A 23890-nucleotide genomic window follows, 5' to 3' on the forward strand; every position below is an offset into this window, starting at 1 on the left:
CGACTCCATCCTTTTGATATCTTTTTGAAGGTATGGTCTCTAGAACTGTACACAATATTCTAAATGAGGTATCGCCAGAGTTTTACACAGGGACATCATTACCTCCTTTTTCCTACTGGCCAACCAGGCATCCTAGCTTTTGCTGTTGCTTTTCTACCTATTTGGCCTCTTAAAGATCACTACATATGATCACACACAAGTTCCACTCCTCTTTTGTGCACCGTTCCCTTGGATTTCTGCAGCCCAAATGCAACAACCTGCATTTCTTAGCATTAAATCTTAGCTACCAAATTCCAGACCATTCTTGAAGCTTTGCTAGATCCTTCCTCGTGTTCTTCACACCATGAGGGGGGGTGTCTGCTCTATTGCAGATGTTTGTTTTTTTACGCAATATTGCTTACAAAAATGTTAAAGAGAACAGGGCTAAGAACTGAACCTTGTAGATCTCATGCATATTCATTGGGGAAATCCTGAAAACCCGACTGGATTGCGGCCCTCGAGGAGGGACTTTGACACCCCTGTTGTGGCACATCACTGGTAACATCCCTTTCCTCCGTGTGAGTTCCATTTACTGCTACCCGCTGTCGCTTTCCATTCAACCAGGTCATAACCCAGTCTGTCACTTTGGGCCCATACCGCGGGTGCTCAGTTATTTAATTAGACATCTGTGTGTCAAAGGCTTTTGCGAGTGGTTAGGGCTGCCTCAGCACCCTGAGGTTGTGAGTTTGATCCCAACCTGCTCCTTGTGACTCTCTGCAAGTCACTTAACACTCCATTGTGCCAGTTACCACAGTCAAATTGTGGACCTGCAGAGACAGATAGAGAAAACAGGTAAGAGTCTACACTTTCCCCTCCCTATTCGTGGTTTCGATTATCCACAATTTTATTTTTTTTTGGGGGGGGAAGCATAGTTTAGGACCTTCCCGCCTTCAGCATTTCACAGATCACTCCTTACCTGATGGTCTTTCGGGGCAGGAGCGAACTTCCTACACTTGTGCCCCGTGTAGATCGCCAATAGAGACTATGGGAACTCACGGCAATCATTTCCTATTGGCAATCTGCATGGGGCAGGAGTGTAGGAAGTTCGCTCCTGCCCCGAAAGCCCGCTAGACCACCAGGTAAGGCCGGGATGCCGGGGGGAAGGCGGATGGGAAACGGGGGTGAGTTAGAGCCAGACGAGAAGTTATTGGCAGTTTTTCACACTTTGCGATCTGGCTCTGCCCCTATCCCCCGTGAATACCAAGGGAGAAGTGTATAATTACTATTCAATGACGTGTAAACTTATATTACATTTAGAGCCAAGCTAAAAACTTACTTATTAATTTATTTTTTTTAGTTTAAGTATGTTTTAATTTCTTTTATGATTTGGTTTTACCTTTCAATTAGGTATCTCTTAATACAGCAACTAAATGATTGATTTTTTCTGTTCTTATCTTTGTAACATGATTATTTGGTGTTCTTTTCCTTTTTTAATTGATGTGCACCGCACTGATGTTATAATCGAAGAGTGGTATATAAATGAAAATAAACATAAAACCAACTGCTTTGAGTGAATCTCTTCAAGAAAAAGGCAGTTAATAAATCTAAAATAATAAAATCTAAATACACTATATTTATTTATTTTAGTATTTATATACCACTTATAGCCTAAACGGTTTACATAAAGGTACTTTAAGCGTTTCCCTATCTGTCCTGGTGGGTTCACTATCTATCTAATGTAGGGGCAGTGGAGGATTAGGTGACTTGCCAGGGTCTTAGGGAGCAGCATGGGAATTGAATACCCAACCTCAGGGTGCTGAGGCTGTAGCTCTAACCACTACCACACTCCCCTCCAACCAATCCCCTGGTGACCCAGTCAACGAAATTGAAACCAAGTTGCCTTGGTTTCTATAATTCATTGGATTCCAGAAACTTCACTATTCTGTTTTAAAAGCTTTTCACTTACCACAGAATACCCTGATACACCCAGAGAATGAATTTAGCTTGGAGTGACAGAGATAGAAGGTGATTTAATCAGGACTGAATTAAGAGATTTCCCTGCTACTCTGAGATTAGTTTAAACACAGTAAATCCAAGTTTTGTGACATGTATCAAGTCTCCTACCTGACAAATAGGTACAATTATGAGGTGTATGATAGAGAATGACACCGTTCCCGTCCCCGCGGATAACCGTGAGAAATAATCCCATGCCATTTTCTAGTGTCTATTTCAACCTCAGTCCTTCTACACCAGCATTCTTCAAAGCAAAGCTTACGGGTCAGTGGTTGTGGCCATTCATACTCTGATTCTTCCCTCTCTCCTTAAAGAATGACATGAAGATGGCGGGGACGGTGATGAATTTTGTCACCGTTAGAGAATGACACGGTGACAAAATTCATCACCGTTCCCGTCCCCGCGGATAACCGCGGTAAACAATCTTCATGTCATTCTTTAAGGAGAGAAGGAAGAATCAGTATGAATGGCCACAACCACTGACCCTCAAGCTTTGCTTTGAAGAATGCTGATGTAGAAGGACTGAGGCTGAAATAGACACTAAAAAATGAAATGGAATTATTTCCCGCGGTTATCTGCGGGGAAGGGAACGGTGATGAATTTTGTCACCGTGTCATTCTCTAGTGTATGATAACCTCAGATATCTCATAGCTATTAATGGTAGCCATTATGCATCACACTTCTAGCAGAGATGTTATATATCTCATGATAGCATAGAACTGTTCACCTGGCTGTGCTTTCTCCCCTAATATGGCATTAACAACAGTAAAATACCCAGAGAACACTGCATGTTCTGGTGTTTTTTTTGTGAACTTTATTATCGGAGAGTAAGTGCTTTTGTACAGGTATCAAATAGCTCTATATTCAGAAACCTTAGGGGTAATACAGGTGCAATGTTGTCGTCTTATGCATACAGTCTGGCAGCATTTGCAGTGCTGGATATGAAGAGTAACATACTTTGTTCTCAAAAATCCCACAAAATCTGAATACACAAATATTTACACAACCATGAAAGGACAGGAAGAGAAGGTTCCCTAAAGACAAGAATATTGCAACAGATGTATATCCAGTTCTGTCTTAGCTCTATGGTTCCACCTGATGTTGCCAGGTGGATTCAGATTTGCCAACGGAGTTTATCCAGCCCTGAATTTATCCCATTGCATTTAGGGACTTGCAGTTTCTTGCTTTTCTTGGGGAATGCAATGGGGAAATCAGGAACTGCAAGTAAACCCAGGACTGGATCAATCCTATTGGGCAAATCTGGATCCAGTTGGCAACCCTAGTTCCACCATTAGTGATAAGCCTCATCTAGTGACAAAAAATGGATTCAATAGGTAAACAGGAAATTCAGGAATGTCTTTGTCAAGAATATTTTTTCATAGTGGGGCCCCAGTCTATAACAACTCTTTTGGTAAATTGTGAAAGGTAAGTCATTTTTGTTGCTGGCAAAGATGAGCTCCCCCTAGTGATAGCTGTGAACTTAATCCAATAAATTGAGATAATTGAGCTTTGCTTCTGGTAAGCGGCTTTCTTTTTGGTAGATTGACAGAGCTTTTATGAAGTTTGTTTTGGTTGCGATACATTTTAGCATTTCTGTCAGCAGTCAAAGCACCTTGACTGCAGATGCCAAAAGAGTTAAAGTGACACTATTAATTATCTAGGCTTTAAGAGATAGAAAGCAACTTGCATAATCCAATTTAGCACTGAAAGTAACTTTGTGTCTGTCTACGGGCAATGAGAGAAGGATAAAATGGTCCTGGAATTCAGACTCCACTGTCTATACTGTATTCTGAGAATCACATTTCTGCTGCTAATGGGGAAAGCACTACAAATCCCAGAATCCAACATAGGCAGCTAAAATGAGGACTACGAAAAGGATGCACAGCAAACCAGACACAGAGAAACTGAAGGAGCTATATAATATGGTGGGGAAAAGCAAGTCGTGATCCATACATTCAAAAGACCTAGCAGACTTCAATAAGGTACCAGAAAAAAAAGCTTGAGAAGCTCAAAGACAAAGGATCATCATATGAAGGCAAAGAGGGGAAGGCCGAGAAGGAACACAAGAAAATACTTTTCCACTGAGAAAGCAGCAGACACCTAGAATAGATTTCTAGCTGAGGTTATAGCAGCCAAAAGAGCCAAAAGAACTTAGGTTAAAGGCAGACTGGAGGGAGACAACTAAGTTTAAGTAATATGACAGCAAAAAAGAAGGAGCAAGTGGGTAAACTCAGTGGATAAAACTATCTTTACATATGCACAGCTTCAGTGTTTCCATTTAGGAACTAGTATATGGCTAGTGATCCAGCAGGCAGTTAGGTTTACAGGATATCCATAAATTAGATAAATTTTGGTATATTATAGCTTCAGTACATGCAAATTTATCTCATGCATATTTGTTGTGAATATCTCCTGAATGGCTGTGGAGTCGTCAAGAACGGATCTGGGAAACCCTCATTCCAATATGAAGGCAATGTAGGATTGTATAATTACCCTACAATAATTCACCTCAGCTGCATGTGAATCATGATGTTGCAAATGAAGCCATTTCTTATGTCTGCAAGCGAAGGGGGGGGGGGGAGGGGTTTTCTGTGATAAGTCTCTTAAAATAATGACACTACTTAACGATCCACAAAATTATCTATATATAAAAATATATATCAGGCAAAAAAAATGTGTGGAAAAAAAAGAATAGTAGATTTCTCATATATTATACATAAAATGCAAATTTAATTTGCTTATTGGTCACAGTGCTGTTGAGCTCACACAGCTGTTTTGAGACACAGACACAACTGCTCATTGTGTCAGCCTGTGATTAGGTCACAGTAGTCCTGTTTCACAACTATTTTGGGTCATTGCACAACAGCATAAAAAAATTACATCATCATATTAATATCATCATCATCATAATATCATCTAGTTACTGTTCCTCCCCTCAAGCTGAGAAGTCCTTCATCTACAGTCCTGCCTGTGGGCGGTGCTGTTTCTCTATCACATTTTCAAAAGTGAGGAACAGATAAGCCCTGCAGGACTCCAGGGACCCCGCCTGCTCTTAGCAACTGAAAGCACAATATTGAAGCACTGCCCCCCACTGGCAGCAATGCAACTGGAGGACTCTGGCTCAGCTTAGAGTGGTGGTTCTCAACCAGTGTGTCATCAACAGCTGGGAAGTATGTCCCCAGAAATCTGACAGACAACAACATACTTGTGCTTTTCTCAACCACCATATGCTGCAGGTTGGGGTGAGTTGAGACGTCAGGTTCTTGAAATTTCCATAATTGGTCCCTACTTCAGTCACTAGACCCAACTGAAAATGTTTCAACCCACACCTCTTCCACTCTGACACTCAACCACCATTGTTATCTGTATTTCCCTTGCATCACTGTTAACAATTAAAATGATATATAGGATTTTTATTTTGTTCCAAAGCAAACTGTAATGTTCAGTGTGTCACACATGTGAGCATTGTCTGCCAGGAGTGTCACAACAGAAGAAAGACTAAGAATCACTGGCTTAAGAGGGATAACAGGGTGACAGAATTTGGGGATAACCGCGGGAAACTATCTGGTGTCATTCTTTAGTGTCTACATCAAGGCTTGAGGATCAGTGGCTGTGGCCATTCATACTCTGATTCTTATGTGAGTATAGGATAATGAAGGCATTCTGATATCACTAATGGGTGTTGGCTCTTAGGCATTGGTGGAACGAGGCATTATGACATCACAATCTCAGCTCTGGAATGTTGCTACTATTTGGGCTTCTGCCAGGTACTTGGGTTGGCCTCTGCTGGAAACAGGATACTGAGCTTGATGGACCTTCGGTCTGTCCCATTATGGCAACGCTTATGGTCTTATATTTTAACCATCCTGTGTCATCCTTTAGTGTATCTCAACCATCTCAGTCCTTCTACACCAGCATTTGTCAATGCAAGGCTTGAGAGTCAGTGGCTGTCCCCATTCATGCTCTGATTTTTCCCTCTCTCCTTAAAGAATGACATGGGGATGGTTTCCTGCAGCTATTCTCTAGGAACAGCGGATCCAGCTCTAGTGCACTTGCTCATACTACAGACTCCACCTGTGTGCACCACAGCCGGTGCTGCTCATGATGTAACTTCCTAAGGAGGAGGAGGCGGATGAGGCCCTGCACATAATTTAATTTAGCTTTGCAGCTTCTGGAGTCAGGGAGACAGCGGCAGGAACAGGAAGGGAAGATCACCTTTCCTATTTGTTCGTGTTGCTGTGGACTTGTGCAGGCAGTGGCCCAACAGAGATATTGGTGAGTGAAGGGGGGGGTGGAGGGCAAGAAATTGACGGGGCAATTGTGAGGCGAGGGGACATATTGGGACGATGGTGAAGGATGGGACTCATAGGAGGAAAGAGAGAGGACTGTGGGGGGGTGGGGAAGAGAGAGACGGGTGATACTGGATGGAGAGGGGGAAAAGAGATGGAGATGCACCCCCAAGGATTTTAATTTGGACCACCAAACCCTTGCCCCATCCCACTTTAGCCTCTCCAACCATCTAGGGAAAAACATCAGACAGGAAGACCATGAAGGACATGCCCATCCAATGTACCAGGGCGGATGCTAAACCAAAGGCTTATAGATAAGAGACTAGAGCCACTAGGTGGTTCTGCTAAACCCAATTCTGTACAATTGAATAGGCCTGGTATTGAGCTTGATGGGAGGGGAATAGCAACCATTCCCCTGTGGAATATGACTAGCCCATGAAAAAGAACTGCGAGCTCCTGGATAGAATGGAATTCAGAACCCCGATATTGTGATGCTGACACTCGGCATTGAGGTAAATTGCCTTTGATGGTGATTTCTATGTGCATGGGTGCCTCAATAGTCAAGAACTATAGGAATTCTGACCTGCACTGCATCAATCATTTGCGAGCATTCAGGTTCAAAATTGGACGTTACTGATGGGGTTAACTCCTGCTGTTCTCATTCCAGTACTGAGTCTCGGTTCTGTTACAGACACTACAAAAACTATCCTGGCTCCATGCCCTGAGGAAGCATCAACCCCTAATACACAATACCTGTTAATTTTATGGCTTTAAATAAATTCAGTGCCGAACCACCAAAGAAACTCTTGATCTAAATATATCCCGCTGGTGGGAAATCTACTTGCCGAGGCACTCTCTCATCTTGTCATATCGAGCCAAACAAAAAGCAAAACATTGTGCCCATTATATTAAGCTCTTGGGAAGTCCCCTCTGCAAAAAGTCTGATGTCACTTCTGTCTATTATTTTGAATAGTCTTTGCTGAACATACGCAGAGCTACGAGACAGAGACAGGAAACAAGAGCAAAATGTATTCCCTACGCACAGTTTATCCATTCATCCTCCCCTGATGGATATCCATAATTTGTCCGAGAACACAGCACTCTCCTTCTGGAGCTCACACTTGCAAAGTCCCTCTCTGATTCTCTTGGAGAATTAAAACAAACAAACAACAATATCTTCCACACAAGGAATAAACAAAATCTCTATAAAAATAAATACCATTTCCCCTCCTGTATCTGGTTGATGGCGGTAGACCCCCACCAGTGTGGAGCATGTTCCTTGCCTTTCAGTCTGAGCAGAGAAGAAACCAGTGCTTGGATCCAGGGGCCATGGAGGAGTATTGACGTTGTTCCTTGATGGTAGAAATTAGGTAACAAGATACAGAAACTTCTTTTCTCCTCCAGTGTTGCGGCCTGCAAGGAGAGTGGTCTTTTTTCTTTTTATTGCAATAATTTTGGCACCTCCACCTGCAAAGGGAACATAATCCATTAACTTCTAGGCATGGGTTTCTTACGATAGTGGAGGCTGATTTCTGTGCTGCTGTGTTAACAGAATGGTTCAACGTGAATGCACACTTACACATATACACGTGCATTATTATTCACACATCTCCAGCTCTCTCTCCCATCTTCTCTTGCCTTTAGCTCTTGTACTCTTTCTCTCTCTTTCAGTTCTTTAATTCTCTATTTCTCTGTTTCTGTTTCCTTTGCTGAACATATGCAGAGATATGGACAGGTGATAAGAAGGACAAGTCGTAAAAATTCATGGCCTGTAATGTGGTAGGAAGCCAAAGGTCCTTGTACCGCACCATGGTGGCTGCACAGTTAGGATACTAATTTATTTTTAATATTTTTTTTTATTTATATACCACTTATAGTCTAAGTGATTTACATTCAGGTACTCAAGCATTTTTCCTTATCTGTCCCGGTGGGCTCACACTATCTAATGTACCTGGGACAGTGGGGGACTAAGCGACTTGCCCAGGGTCACAGCAAACAGCATGGGATGTGACCTTTGTGCCAAAACATTGGTCCACCCCTGTCTTAAAAGATATCTCTTGCTTTGTTTGCAGCCGATTTATTAGTTCTCCTTTTAAACATCTCTTTTCTTCATCTAACTAGTCCCCAGGGCACACTTTTCTCCCGCAGGTCCTTTGTCTTTCTCTCTTCAGTTTGCCCCACTGATGTCATAGTCCAAATGATGCCGGTTGGCCCAAGGCCAGTGCCATTTTGGAATAGAGCCCTCATGACATTGGGCGGCTCTGGGGAGGATCCTTGAGAAAGCTAAGGCAAAACATGTTGGATCCAACCCTCCTGGGTCTAACCATGAGAAACATTACAAGGTAAGTTATGTATCTAATCTATTTAAGCTATCTCTTCTTGATTTTACTCAATCTATTAATAGACTACCAAAGATTATAAAAGGGTATGTTTGGAGAGAATGTACTTATAGAATTTTGCATAGGGCTTATTTTTCCCAAATTCAAGCTTTTCATGCGAATTTAATAGATACTCCAATTTGTATTAAATGTAATTAAGATCCTGGCACATTATCTCATGCTTTTTGGTTGTGTCCTTTGATCAACTCATTTTGGTCTGCCATCCTATTATTTTGGGTTCTTTATGGGGTAATTCGATAGTGGGTTGTCCTAGGGGAATAATTTTTGGTAAAGCATCAGCTTGTGGGTTTTTTGGCCAACTAAAATGTCTTTTATTTCAGAAAGCCTGTATGATTGGGCATAAATGTATTATGCAATTTTGGTTGTAGAAAGAACCTCCAAGTTTTTGGCATTGGAGGAATCAATTACATCGCTTATTTTTATTTGAGAGTTGGGAGGTTCGAGGTTCGCCTAAAAAAACTCATCTTTTTATGGAGGTTTGGGATCCTTATATTCAGAATCTTTCACCAAAAATACGAAGTTTGGTTATCAATGATTTATTATGAAAATTAGGTTTAATAATTACATTCCAGTTATTTATTTTAATTCTTTATTTTTGTCAACTTTCATCCAGGGTGAGGGATTTCATTTAGGGGAAGATAGTGGGTAGGGGATGGAATTAAGGGGGGTGTAGATAAGATTGAATTAATTCATATGGAAATTAAATTTGAAAGAATGATTTAAATTTGTATGAAATATTATTGTAATTCTTATTGTATTGAATGTATTTTTGTATTATCCTATTGTACTGATTATTTGATTCTTTCAATAAAAATTGTTAAGCTATTTAAAAGTTTACAAAATGAAAAATTAATATATATGTTTAGAAATTTATAGATAAAGGGTGGGCCAGTGATGAGAGGACACAAAGATCACCCCTATGAGCTATTGTTGAGTGGTGGAGTTGTGTTGCTGAGGCCCAGAAGAAAAGTATAAATCAGATTTGAGAAATTTTGCTTTGTAACTCGGGATTGCTTCCAGTAAAGGCATCAATTTAGAAATACAGTACATTAAATATTACTCCACATGTGGTACAAAGCCACAAATGATGTGGTATTTGAATTCACCTCTTCCAAATACCTCCTTAGACCTCAAATATAATTCTATAATCAAAAGTTATCGGAATATTATTATCCGGTTGGTGATCATATTCAAAAACATTCAAGCTTAAGATACTTTCACTTTTTTTTTTTTTTTTTTACCACCTACCTTTTTCAGCTGTTTGATGTTGCTAGATCGAATGGCATCCAAGAGCTGATCTCTAGAGTTTTTCTCAGACGGAACAACTTTTTCTATTATTCTTCTCTGTGATGCAGGAGAAAGAGAATTCCTGATGTTCTCATTAATTGATGGTGGAGCTAGGGGTGCCAGGGGAGGTGGGGGTGGAGGAGGAGCTGCAGGGATTCCATCCTTCTTGGGAGTACACTTAGGGGAAGACCATGGAGATGATTTTGGAGAAGACTGTGGAGAAGGTTTAGGAGAATTTTTTTGCATGCCTCCCACCTTTGGAACCTCAAGGCAATCCTTTTTCTCTGTTCCTTCCTGAGCCTGTTTCTGCTCCTGCAGCCGTTTCTGCCTCTGCTTATCCATATTTCTACTCAATAAGTTGGTCACAGTCATACGTGGGCCTGCTAGTTCAAAATGGTAGCCCAATTTCAGTAGGGTGATGTTTTCCTTCAACATCTTTGCAATCTCCATTTCAGTCTTTCCACCACAGATGTGCCTTTGGTTATGGAAACGTAGCTCTGTCAAAGTGTTGTTGTGCTGCAAGGCTCTGAAGATGGCCAGAATTCCCTTGCCTGTGACATGATTGGAATCCAGATTGATACTTGTAATTGTCTTGTTTGTTCGTAACATGGCCGCAATGGCCAATGCAATGTGATCATCAGCACGAGTATTGGCAAGGGCAAACATTTTGACCACAGTATTGAACTCCAAGGCTTCGGTGAAACTCATTAAGGTTTCAATGGTGATACAATCTGAGTTATTGACATTTAATTCAATCAGCTCTGGGTCATTGTTTTTCACCCTTTCCAGGTCCTCATCAAATATACTAGGAGCTGCCTCTTCCTCTTTGTTCGTATCTGACAAATTCTCTACTGGTGTTTCTGGACTGTCCTCCAACATCTTTTCAGGCTTTGCATTCAGGTTATCTAGCGAAGAAGGTTTCTCATCCTTATCGGTAATTGTTTTGTTGGATTTTAAAGGCATATTTTTATCTTTTGCCTCTTCTTTTGTTGCTAACTGCTTTTTTTCTGGGACTTTGTTATCTTTTGTCTCTTCTTTTGTCAATTGCTTTTTTTCTGGGACTTTACTTTCAGTTTGTCCTCTATTGTTGAGCTTAGAAATCTTGTCTTCTATGCTTTTTTTATCAACACTTTTACCAGCTTTGTCCTTTGAGTATTTTTCTTTTCTTTCCAGGGCTTTTTCATCTTTTTGTTCTAGAGTCTTAAGGTATCTGTCTTTGCTACTTTTTTGTTCTAGAAGATTTTCATCTTTGGTCTTATCAGAGAACTTAAGGTTCTTGTCCTCTTTGGATTTCTCATTTGATTTGCTGATTTGGCCAATCTTCCCTTTCTGGCTTGTTTGGAGGCTACTTTCTTCCTTTTTCTGTTCATTCCCCAGGTCTGAACCCTGTTTCCTGCCCAAATCTTTTGAAGAAGGAACTTTGCCTCTTTCTTCCAGCCTTTTGTGATCTTTCTTTATGTCTGTAGATTTACTGTCCTACAAATGGAAATTCAAAGGACAGTTAGACAAGAATTCACAGAAACAGCAACAAATATTAATTTCTAAATTTGGTAACCAGTCTTGTTAAATAGCATTGTAAATAAAGTCAAAGGACATCACTGGACTTCTGTGATAAGACATGTGACATACTATTTTGAGTTTAATCTCAGGCTTCCATTCATTATCTTCTCTCTCTGTCCTCATTTGAATTTTAGGCTCCATCAAGCTCTCCTCTTACCTCTCCCACTGCCATTTTAGTGAACCCATTAATAGATCTTCCTCCACCATTATCCCACTCTTAGTCCATGTGTTTCAGGGCTGTGTCCTAGACCCTCTTGTCCTCTTGCTATGCTCGTTTCCTAGATGATCTGATCTCCTCCCACAGCTTTCAGTATCATTTTCATATCAAGCAAGCCCATATTTACCACCGTGCTCCAAAAATTTCATCCACAGTCCAGGCCTAAATCTCAGCTCGCTTGCCGACACCTTGATGCCCCATTGCTACCTTAAAACACCGAAATGATCAAGATGGAACCTCTCTTCTCTAACCCACTTCCCTGCATTTTTCTCTCTCCCTCCATGGATAACGGGACAAGAAAATAGGAAGAAACTCGACAGCCACAAATGATGGCTCTCTAGGTACTCTTGCAGAAATAAGTCTACAGCGACCCATCACAAGTCAGTAAACAAGCTCATAAGAATTTATTCTTCTTACATAGCTATAGTAACCTCGGTTTCAAAGGCTAGAAGAAAAATTCCACTATCAGTTAGCAGTGACAATCACGCACCCTCCTCTCCACCACGCCCGCTCCTTCCGCACCACACTCACGCCCTCCCCCTCCCCTCTCAGTACTCATGCTGAGCGTTTTGTTTGCATTTTTGATTATCAATTATTCTTTACGTAACATATGATGTATGGTGCAGGATTTATTTAGGTTTGCTAATTTGGTGCTGGTCACCCATAAGTTTCCTGCCTGGGGCCTGAAATGTTATAAGTTATTAACTAATTTTTGGGCCCACACTGATGCGTCCCTTTATTTATAACAGCTAGCTGCCGGTGCTTGTTCAATAGAACAGGAAAAGCGAAGATCCAGCAAAAGTCCCCAGGTCCTGTCAACAAAGGGAGGGGAGGGAGGAAAGGAAGGAAGCGTGAGATCTATTTGCATGCACTGCTTTCAATACATATTCACTGGGGAAATCCTGAACACCTGACTGGATTCCGGCCCTCGAGGACTGGAGTTGCCCACCCCCTGCTCTATAACCACCATCCCTACAAGCCCATATCCCCTGCTACCTTATGGAGAAAACAATGTCACCAGTGCTCTTTCAACCAAGTTTGCCACACTGACATGGAAATAAGGGGAAACTTCCCTTGCCATTATGTCGCATTGTAAACATAAGGCTCCTTTTACGAAGGCGGGTTAGCGGACTTTTCATCACGCACTAACCCCCACGCACTAAGATAAATTAAAATTAAATTTATAAATTAACTTGGTCCTAAGAAATAAAAGTTAGGGCTAAATGTGAACATTCTAAATTAAGAGATTTTAGGCCGGTGACAATTTAATACCCGAGGTTCTTTGCTAAAAGAATGTATGTTAAGCGGTGTAACTGAGGCCTTAAATGATACTTAAATGCTATATAAAGATAAAGCTATAAGAGCTGGAAAGTGACTCAGAGTATATATCATATATGCAGACTACTTTATAGCTCACGAGTATAAATGAATATATATATATATATATATATATATATATATATATATATATATATATATATATATATATATATATATATATATATACATACATACATACACGCTAGTCTTTAAGCCCATTACATTAACGGGTGCTAGAGATTCCTTGGCTTCCTCCCCCAACCTTTCCCCTTCCCGTCCCGTCAACCCCCCTTGTTTCCCTTTGCACAGTCTCCCTACTTCATCCGCTCCTTCTCCTGCGCGGGCCACCGGAGCAGAGAGGACTGGGCAGAGGGGGCTGCCAGCCGGGGCCGGTGGAGAGGAGCTAGGCGGCTGGAGGAGTAGCAGCAGCCGCCGCCGACTGCAGCCTCCGACCCGCCTTCGCCTCCCTGGATTTGCTAGAGCGGCCTGCAAGGTTCGCTACAGTGGCTGAGGACCTCAGCAGGCCGCTTTGAAGAGGACCGGCAGTGGGAGGGAGGAGTCGCTGGCACACGCGCTAGTGCAGGCGCCCTGAGCACTGGCACAGAAGCACAGCTCACGCCACCAGGACTCACGGATTTTCGACAGCGCATGTGCGCTTAGCCTTTTATTATTATGGATATATATTATGGATATATATATAAAAAACTGACCATCTTAGGAAGAACATTGTAAAGATACATAAGAACATAAGCAGTGCCTCCGCCGGGTCAGACCATAGGTCCATCCTGCCCAGCAGTCCGCTCCCGCGGCGGCCCAAACAGGTCACGACCTGTCTGAATCACCAGAAGGGGCCCCTTGCCACCTTGGTTTCTCATTAAAGTCCTATCTTCCCATCAAAGTCCTCACCCTCTGGTCTTGCCCATGCACGACCTGGTTGGCTTTCTATACTTATTACCTGGTTAGCTTTCTATACTTGTGTTACATCCCCCATCTATACTTGTGTTACACTTTTTGACTTGTTTAAGATATCTTAAATCCTAGCTCTTCCTGGTTACAGGCTTGTCAATTTTAACTAAGGTTTACTGTACAGTCATATTTCCAGAAATGTCTGGTTTATGCCATCTTCTGTAGAATGCAAGCTCCACAGAAAATGAATTCTCTCCGACGGCCCTGTATACATCCAGTAGAACGATAGAAATGCTATATGATTCCAATAGTACACAGCTGAAATAATGATGTTCATTGTTTGGGGGGTTGAACAGCCAAACACCTCTGATACCATCGTACTTCTTAACCGCGTAACCATAAGTTCTACGCAGTTTACAAAAGATTTTTTTTTTTTAAATTAAGAACAATTTAAGGATGACTAGAGAGAAATTATTTGATCAAGTATTTTGAAAAGAAATAGGTTTTCAGTTGAGTTCTGAAATGTTTGTAAGAATGGGCTTCAAGAAATAATAATCTAAATTCTTTATCATGTGAAGCCACTTGTAATATGGGGGTGAAATTTCTTATTTTACAGCCCTGTATTGATGGAAAGGTAAACAGGGCATGAGATTTCCTACTGTATTTATAAGATGCTAAAGAAAATCTGTTAACCATGTAAGATGGAGCGGTTCCATACATAACCTTAAAGCAAAAGCAACCTAACTTGATGCCAATATCTACCATCCGGAATACAGAACAACCCAAGCAAGAAACTTAGCCCCAGGAAATTGCTGCAGTACCAGGACTGGAAAGAGATGCTGGAAAGGAAAACAGGAAGGAAGTCTCAGAGGCTGCAAACGATGGCTCGCTAGCTATGCTCTCAGAACGAGGTCTAATGTAAAATCTCACAAGTGTTTTTGGCCTGATAAAGCAAGTCGATAAACCAATACTCAATAATTTCTTTACTACGTACACACACATCTTGCATAGCTACGGAGGCAAATAAGAATCCATTCTATTCATATGTATCGGCTACAACTGTATATAACATACCTGCCAAGTATGTGTAATAGACAACACCCAGAGCACTAGCCCATTATGGGATTTTCAAAAAGGAACTCTGTGATGAGTTCTCCATTGAAAACTGGCTTGCAGGTCCACAGATCCCTAGACAGGTCAAATCGGTCCATATTTGTCACCGTTTATTATCAGAAAATGACACAGGGACAAATATTTCCATGTCCCTGCAGGAACTATTTTCCCGTCCCAGTGAGTTTGTTTCCTGCCCCATTCCTGCAAGCTCTGTCTTCAGCTGCACAAGCCTCGGATAATTATGATTTTAAAAGAATTTGAGGCTTGTGCAGTTAAGGCAGAGCCTACAGTAATGGGGCAGGGACAGGAACAGCGACAAAACTCACGGGGATGGGGAAATTGAGTTCCTGCAGTAACCATCTGCAGAAACCCTTATCTCTTCCTCTAAGAGATCCCACGCTTTCTTGAATTCAGACACAGTCTTCGTCTCCACCACCTCTATCGGGAGATTATTCCACGCATCTGCGGATGAGCAGACTAGATGGGCCATTTGGCCTTTATTTACCATCATGTTTCATCCTATGCCCTCTCATTCCAAAGCTTCCTTTCAAATGAGACTCGACTCATGCACATTTATGCCACGTAGGCATTTAAACGTCTATCATATCTCCCCTTTTCCCGCCTTTCCTCCAAAATATACATATTGAGATCTTTAAGTCTGTCCCCATATGCCTTATGACGAAGACCACACACTATTTTAGTAGCCTTCCTCCTGACCAACTCCATCCTTTTTATATCTTTCTGAAGATGCGTTCTCCAGAATTATACACAATATTCTAAACGAGGTCTCACCAGAGTCTTATACAGGAGCATCAATATCTCTTTTCTTACTGACCAGACCTCTTCCTATACACCCTAGCATCTTTCTAGCTTTCGCCGTCACCTTTTCAACCTGTTTGGCCACCTTAAGATCATCACATACAATCACACCCAAGTCAAGTTTCAAGTTCATTTAAAATTTCTTATACCGCCCAATCAGCCTTCTAGGCGGTGTACAAATTCGTAAAAACATAAAACATACTTTAGCTAAAATACAAATTTAAGTTGACATTGCGTCACCAAACTGTAACACATAAGTTCCTCACCCCCTAAATAAACTGTACCGATCTTTTGGGATTTTGCAACCCAAATGCATGACTTTGCATTTCTTAGCATTAAATTTCAGCCAAATTTCAGTCCATTTTTCAAGCTTATAAAAGGGGGGGGGGGAGTAAAAGTTGGTAATGGTTAATGGCATGATAAATAATGAGAACCCCTGAACCTGCGTCTCTGTCTTGAGGCCCCTTCCTTCAAGTAGCACCAGGAGATGGTTTAAGAATAATGGATGTGTTCTTTATTGTTAGGGACTTGTCAGATATAGAAAGAAGGGCAGGGTAGTAAAATCAGGGAGAGATAGAGAGTTCTTTGACTTCTGCATTATTTAGGGAAATATCACAAATGCACCTTTTGGGGCATTTCTTTAACAAAGCACCTCCATTTAGGTACCCTGGTGGCATCTGGGCAACATTATAGAATACTGGTGTAACCTGGCATCAGCATGTACATTAGCTATACAGATGGAAATGTGAGATCTTAACGTAGCAGATACCTATGCAACTTGAAGTATTCTGTAAGCTATATGCATACATGAGATCCCGCTTATATTCTGCCTGTGTGCCACATTTGTGTAATACGTACTATGTAAGTGAGGCAGGTATATGCATGGACTGAAGCTGAGGGGGGACAGGTCCAGGACGAATATCAGGAGGTTCTGTTTCACGCAGCGAGTGGTGGACACCTAGAATGCTCTCCCAGAGGAGGTAATTGCGGAATCCACTGTTCTAGGATTTAAGAGTAAGTTAGATGCACATCTCCTTATGAGAAGCATTGAGTGATATGGGGACTAAAACTATGCCAGGCGGGGGACTAAAACTATGCCAGGCGGGGGACTAAAACTATGCCAGGCGGGGACTAAAACTATGCCAGGCGGGGGACTAAAACTATGCCAGGCGGGGGACTAAAACTATGCCAGGCGGGGGACTAAAACTATGCCAGGCGGGGGACTAAAACTATGCCAGGCGGGGGACTAAAACTATGCCAGGCGGGGCCTCCGCGTGTGCGGATCGCCGGACTTGATGGACCTAGGGTCTGATCCGGAGATGGCAATTCTTATGTTCTTATGCTCGCCAGGTCTTTCTTCATGTTATTCACACCATCCAGAATGTCTGCTCTTTTGCAGATTTTGTTATCAACCGCAAAGAGAGAAATCTTACCCGACAGCAATGCTTATGTAACACAGACTAATGCCTGTTAGTATGCAAGTCCCATAGTGACGTCACCTGACTCTTTTCACAACGAGGTGCTTTTACTTTAGTTTCTCTGTTGTGACATAGAATGAGTAAACTAGCTAGATGCTGTGGAGAGTGAGGCTAACTAATCACAGCTGAATCAAGCAAAATTCTTCCACGATCCATGTCAAAAGGACTAAAATTAGTGCCTCTAAGCATTGCAGGGCACTACAATCCTTAGATTCGTTTAAACGTTTCCTTAAAAGGAGTGGGAGGCTCTGCAGTTCTTTGGCTCGGAATGCTAGCATTAGAGGCCATTAAGTGTTCAAACTCACATTTTGCACAATACTTCATAGGTTTACACTGGCATGCAGCAAGAGCTTTCTTGTAATGATTGGCACATTTGTCTAGACTAGAGAACGACACGGAGACAAATTTTTCCCCGTCCCCGGAGGAACTCCAGTTTCCACATCCCCGCAAGTTTTGTCGCTGTCTCATTTCCTGTAAGCTCTGCATTAACTGCGCAAGCCTCGAACACTTATCATTTTAAAGTTGTTTGAGGCTTGTGCAGATGAGGACGGAGCTTGCAGGAATGGGGCAGGGACAGGAAAAGATCTCGCGGGGATGGGGGAAAATTTGTCCCCATGTCATTCTCTAGTCTAGACTCCAGAGACTTTCTATTAGTAGAAACATAGAAAAAAGCGGAAGAAAAGGGCTATAGCCCACCAAGTCTGCCCATTCCAAGTATCCCCTCCCCTGAATTTACTCCCTTAAAGATCCCACGTGAGTATCCCATTTTCTCTTAAAATCCGTCACGCTGCTGGCCTTTATCACCTGGAGTGGGAGTCTGTTTCTATAACCATAAAGCCCTATGACCTCACAATGCAGATGTAAAGAGCTTTAGCCAATAGGAAGAGGAGATGCAAATGTTAAGAGCCTTAGCCAATAGGGAGAGGAGGAGATAGTGGATGCTGTGGCCATTTGGCCTTTATCTGCCATCATAGAAACATAGAAAAAAGCAGCAGAAAAGGCACCAAGTCTGCCCATTCCAAGTATCCCCTCCCCTGAATTTACTCCCTTAAAGATCCCACGTGAGTATCCCATTTTCTCTTAAAATCCGTCACGCTGCTGGCCTTTATCACCTGGAGTGGGAGTCTGTTCCAATGATCTACCACTCTTTCGGTGAAGAAGTACTTCCTGGAGTCGCCATGAAACTTCCCTCCCCTGATTTTCAGCGGATGCCCTCTGGTGGTCAAGGGTCCCATGAGCCAGAAGATATCATCTTCTGACTCGATGCGTCCCGTGATGTACTTATATGTTTCAATCATATCTCCCCGTATACCATGATTGTAACTCCACTCCTTCTCCATTATTAACTGGCCCAGATAGGAGTGGACTCTTGTGAAGAGGACCATTAAATACATAAGCTATATTACATTTGCCCAAAATATTAAATGTTGAAAGTCTTCTTACTACATCTGCAGCCTAATCTACTCTAAACTGTTGCTACTACTTTATTTCATACCTGCTCGCGCAAATGTCATTTAACATTTTCCGATTCTGCTGGATTTCCAGTGAAGCAGCAGAAAGCTCGGGGGGGGGGGGGGGGGGGGGAGATCAGCTCACACATGCCAAATGTACGAGGGAGAAGCAAGTTATTAGCCTGATTGAGTCAGAAGGAGAATGAGGTTTGTCATCGGCTTATATGGGCTGAAAAGAGAGGGCTCTGATGATGTGTTCAGATTGAAAAAAACTGGACAAGGATGAGGTGGCACTTTGTAAACCACTCAAATACGTCTTTTTGTATGTAGTGGTCTATTATGTAAATCAAATCAAATATAGTCCTGAAGAAGAGGAGACAGTTGCTGGGGGAAGCAAAACGAACAGAAAGAGGAGATCAATGGAAAACAGAAGACACTTAAGTGACGAATGACCCAACATGGCTGTTTCAGCATGTGTCCTCGTCAGGGATCCCGAAATTATTTGTATTCAACAACAATAAAATATAGTCATAAAGGTCCTCTTCCCTAAGTAGGGAGTCTATGCAAGAAAAAAAAAAAAAAAAAATCAATGCAAGAAAAAGATGTTTGTTGGAAAAACCCCCACCACTTCCCACAACACTCTCCCATCTGTCCCAGCTTATCTTGTGTCTTCTACCTAAAGTTTGTGCCTTTTTGCTGCAGTAATTCCTAGGTGACACAAACATACATGTTTGAAGCCAATGAACAAAGAACCAGCAAGAGTTACTGTAGCAATAAGTACCAGTAAACACTGGGGGGCAGTGTTCAGCCAGTAGTAGTCAGTGTTTCTCTAAATGCTAGTTGCCACCAGCTGAATTAGATCTAGAGCCAGCTCCTCTCTGGATACTAGGACTGAAAATCCTGGTGCTCAGCAGCCTGCCACGAGTTACCTAGGCATTGCTGATGTTGAGGACAGTCTTTTTGCTGACCAAAATTAACCAGATAGTTATCCAGGTATTGCTACTGGGTATCAACAGTACCCAGGTAACTCCCAGCTCTGCTCTGAATCCACTCCTGAACTGCTTCAGATTAGATTGGTGGTCAGACAGTAGTTATGTGCTGCTGAATAATCTTTGGGGGGTCTGGTCAATTAACTGTGTGTCAGTCTCTTCTAACTGGTTAACTTTAATTTTTTTATATATTTCATTTTCTATATCGTTCTCCCAGGACAGCTCAAAACGGTTTACATTCATTTATTCAGGTACTCAAGCATTTTTTCCCTGTCTGTGCCGCTGGGTTCACAATCTAAATATGAACGCCTCAGCTTTTGAACCCCTGGTGTGGGCCCGAGTCCACTCATTTTCAGAGAAATTATTTGCTCTAAACGTTACAATATACGTGATGGTCTGAAGTAGTTTTGTCTTTGAAAATTAGCAGACAGTATAAGTGCCTGAATACTTTATAACTATGGGACTATTTGAAAACACCACTTAGATTAAGCTCAGACTAAAAGCACTTTAATTATAAATACTCAGACTTTGCAGTCACACATAACTGACAATTCGCCATCCTTGCCCTGAAGTTTTCACTTGGTCTTTCTAACGTAAACACGGACAAAGAAAAAACCATAAATCACATAAGATGAACTACAAATATTTTAAGAAAAAAAAAAGTCCATCTAGTATTTAAATCCAGGAAATACAATAATTACGTAGTTTCCACAATCTAAAGACATATTAAACAGCTGCCACACCAAATGTGTTCCCTTCAGTTAATCTGATTTTTTTCCCCGTACTGCCAGTATGTACTGAAGAGTTCACTTTGGAGCTCATTTTCAAGAAAGGAAAACACCCCAAAAGTGGCATAAAGGGCCAGATGGACATTTTTCTCACCAAACCCTTCCAATTTGCTATTTCCTAGACGGATATCTATGCTGTTCATCTGCAGTTCATCTAAATCTTAAGGAGGAGTGTTAGAGGTGTAGTGTTGGTGGGACTAAGGTGGGCTTATGATGGACATAATCTAACATTTAAGAATATGTCCAGGACACCATTTGGACATCTGGGGCTAGACCTGTCTTAACAACAAATAAGGGTCAAGAAGGTGTCCAAACTGACGAGATGACCATTGGAAAGATGTAAGAATGACCCCCCCCTGTGCTCCCCCAGTGATCACTAACCCCCTCCCATGAAACAGTGCATACCTGCCTGTATGACCAATTTCAGATATTATGGGCCAGTCCTATTACAGCAGCATGAAGGTTCCTGGAATAGCCCGGTGGGTGGTATAGTGAACCATAGAGATGGGAACTCAGGCCTATACAGTACTCCCCTGAAATTCACACATTCTCGGAGTGACCACGAATGTTGAAAAGCCACAAATGTCGGATGAGAACTGTAATTGCACATTGTCAGTGCATGGAAGACAAAACACGCTCACCTAAAACCACAGCGCGGGAAGCGCTTGCAGTCGCATCCCCTCGTCGCCCGATTGCACCCTTAAGCTGCCAGGGAATAACAGGAGGAAAGCTGTGGCCAGTGACCTAAACCATGTGCTCTCAGCATGCCCCCTCCTCCTCCTCTCTGGCTCCGGCCCCGCCTTCTCACGGAGCTCAGCTGTCATTCATCCGTGCGGTTCTCCTTCTTTGCAAGCACTGAGATCCCCGTCGGGATTGGTTGGTGGCGAGGGGAAACTTTCCAGCTACTGGCTGCTCCGTGAGGTAAATTATGCAGGAAGCGAGTGAGGGAAAAACCCACTAATTACTTAGTCCACAAATTCAGAACCGCGAATTCACGGGGGTATACTGTATTCACATATAGGCATCACCTGCAGGTATTCAAACTATTGGTATGGTGTATAGTCGAGTACAGTGGGTTTTGGAGGGCTTACCATACAACATAAGATAGATATGGAGAGATATGTACCTGGGTCTTTTTATGCGAGGGTCGCTGCAGTGCCCCCTAGGGTGCCCCATTGCTCTGCTGGGATATTTATGGCCAGTCTACTAAAAATTCTGGCCCCCCTCCTATATCCCAATAGCTTGGTCTGTGTGTTTTTGTTTTGGACTTGGGGTGGTTTTTTTTTTCCCCTTCATAAAAAGATAGATGCGCAGGACACAAACGCATCCATTTTCGAACCCCTCCCCCCAAGTAGACATTTTGCAGTTTTCAAAATGGGTACATATGTTACTGCATTTTTGTGCATGTTTCGCCAAAACGTCTAAACTCGGATTTAGATGTCATATCGAAAATGCGTCTATCTTTGAGGTTGCGCCCACATGTAAAAGTTATAGTAAGGGATGGTGAAAATTGACACGCAGTTGTGTAATTTGCTAGTGCTACTCGTTTTCAAAGCCAAGGTGGACTACTGCAAAGTATCCATAGTAACACAGAAAATGATAGGGTAATTAATCATTTTGGTTTTTTCTGCTACGTCCAACTGAGATTCATCCGCTTTGGGTAGATATACACATAAAACAGCCATATACCTGCTCCGTGTCCTTCTACCTGACTTGCCAACCTTTTCCCTTTTCTCCAGATCTTCCCAAGCCTGCCCAAAATCACACCCGCCATGTCAGGCCTTGCTATTTTCAACTTTGCTTTTTACAAGATCTGCACTTCAGCCAAAACGCAAGGTCACTTTGGTCTCGTTGCAGGAGGTTAATACTGATTGGAGAGGCCATCACATCAAGACAAGCAGATTTATTTGTTACATTTATATTCCGCTCATCAATTTGTTTATAGGCAGATTACAATTAAACATACTGTACATACTCGAATAAAATGATACAATCTTAAGGTGTTGGCTCCGGAGTAATCTAAGGAAATACTTTTTTTTTTTCAGAAAGGGTGGTAGATGCATGGAACAGTCTCCCAGAAGAGGTAGTAGAGACAGAGACTGTGTCTGAATTCCAGAAAGCCTGGGATAGGCACATGGGATCTCTTAGAAAGAAGAAGAGATAATGGTTACTGCGGATGGGTAGACTGAATGGGCCATTTGGCCTTTATCTGCCATCATGTTTCTATAACCATAAAGCTCTATGACATCACAATGCAGGTGTAAAGAGCCTTAGCCAATAGGGAGAGGAAGAGATAATGGTTACTGCAGATGGGCAGACTAGATGGGCCATTTGGTCTTTATCTGCCATTGTGTTTCTATGTTTACTACAATTGTTTTATTTTGGGTCCTTTATAAACTATTCACCTACATAACATTTTATATTCAAAATATTCAATCTCTTAGATAGTATTCATTTTTTAATTGTATGGACCTTCGGACTGCATACCGGGCATTTTACTCCCGGCTGCTAAACTCTTCATAAGTCCAATCTTTATTGAAGTATTATTCATAAAATATAAAACGTTTGAAGTGTAGTGTTTGTATAATTATATCAATTTTTTCTTTTTAAGTTTATAGATTTTTTTTTTTCTCTCTAATGTTAACACTGGAAGAACATCACTTAACTTAATGGTGATCATCAGTAAAATGCCCGGTATGCAGTCCGAAGGTCCATACAATTAAAAAATTAAAAAATGAATACTATCTAAGAGATTGAATATAAAATGTTTTGTAGGTGAATAGGTTATAAAGGACCCAAAATAACACAATTATATTGAACAAACAACAAGTGACATTCATATTTAGTGTTCTATGTTTACTACAACATAAAATTATGACATACAAATTCATCACTCTCCCTATTTAGTCACTACCGTGAAATAATTTGTTATGATTTATCTGCTCAGATTTACATAGGATTTTCAGCTGCACTGTCTTATCTGTAAAAGTTATCCACATAGTGGTGAATACTGGGGCCATCTGAATTTGGGTTGACTCTGTCCCCAGAACACCTCCCAGCTCTGCTGCTAAATAAAGAGCCATCCTGTTTACTTTTAGAAAGCTCAGCATTTTTTTTCTATTCTCCTTAATCTGTAATAACTTCTCAATGTCATTTCAAACATGTCCTCAGAAATCTAATCTAATCTAATCCTTAGGTTTGTATACCGCATCATCTCCACGTTCGTAGAGCTCGACGCTGTTTACAGTAGGAGAAATAGGAAGGAACTACAGCAGAGGGTTA

The 23890-nt window shown here is 41.7% G+C and overlaps 1 protein-coding gene across 1 annotated transcript in view; it reads right to left on the bottom strand.

Moving 5' to 3' along the window:
* Positions 1 to 2783: 2783 nt before the first annotated feature.
* LMOD1 (leiomodin 1) overlaps positions 2784 to 23890 on the bottom strand; it is a 42775-nt gene continuing 21668 nt past the window's right edge. Inside the window, exons 2-3 of the mRNA XM_033918124.1 lie at positions 9929 to 11443; positions 2784 to 7748 (exon numbers count right to left, since the gene is read on the bottom strand). Coding sequence (XP_033774015.1) covers positions 7722 to 7748; positions 9929 to 11443 — 1542 coding nt within the window. The 3' untranslated portion in view covers positions 2784 to 7721. The remainder of the gene's footprint in view (positions 7749 to 9928; positions 11444 to 23890) is intronic.

The sequence above is a fragment of the Geotrypetes seraphini genome, chromosome 13 (genome assembly GCF_902459505.1).
Source record: "Geotrypetes seraphini chromosome 13, aGeoSer1.1, whole genome shotgun sequence".
In the NCBI taxonomy this organism is placed as follows: Eukaryota; Metazoa; Chordata; class Amphibia; order Gymnophiona; family Dermophiidae; genus Geotrypetes; species Geotrypetes seraphini.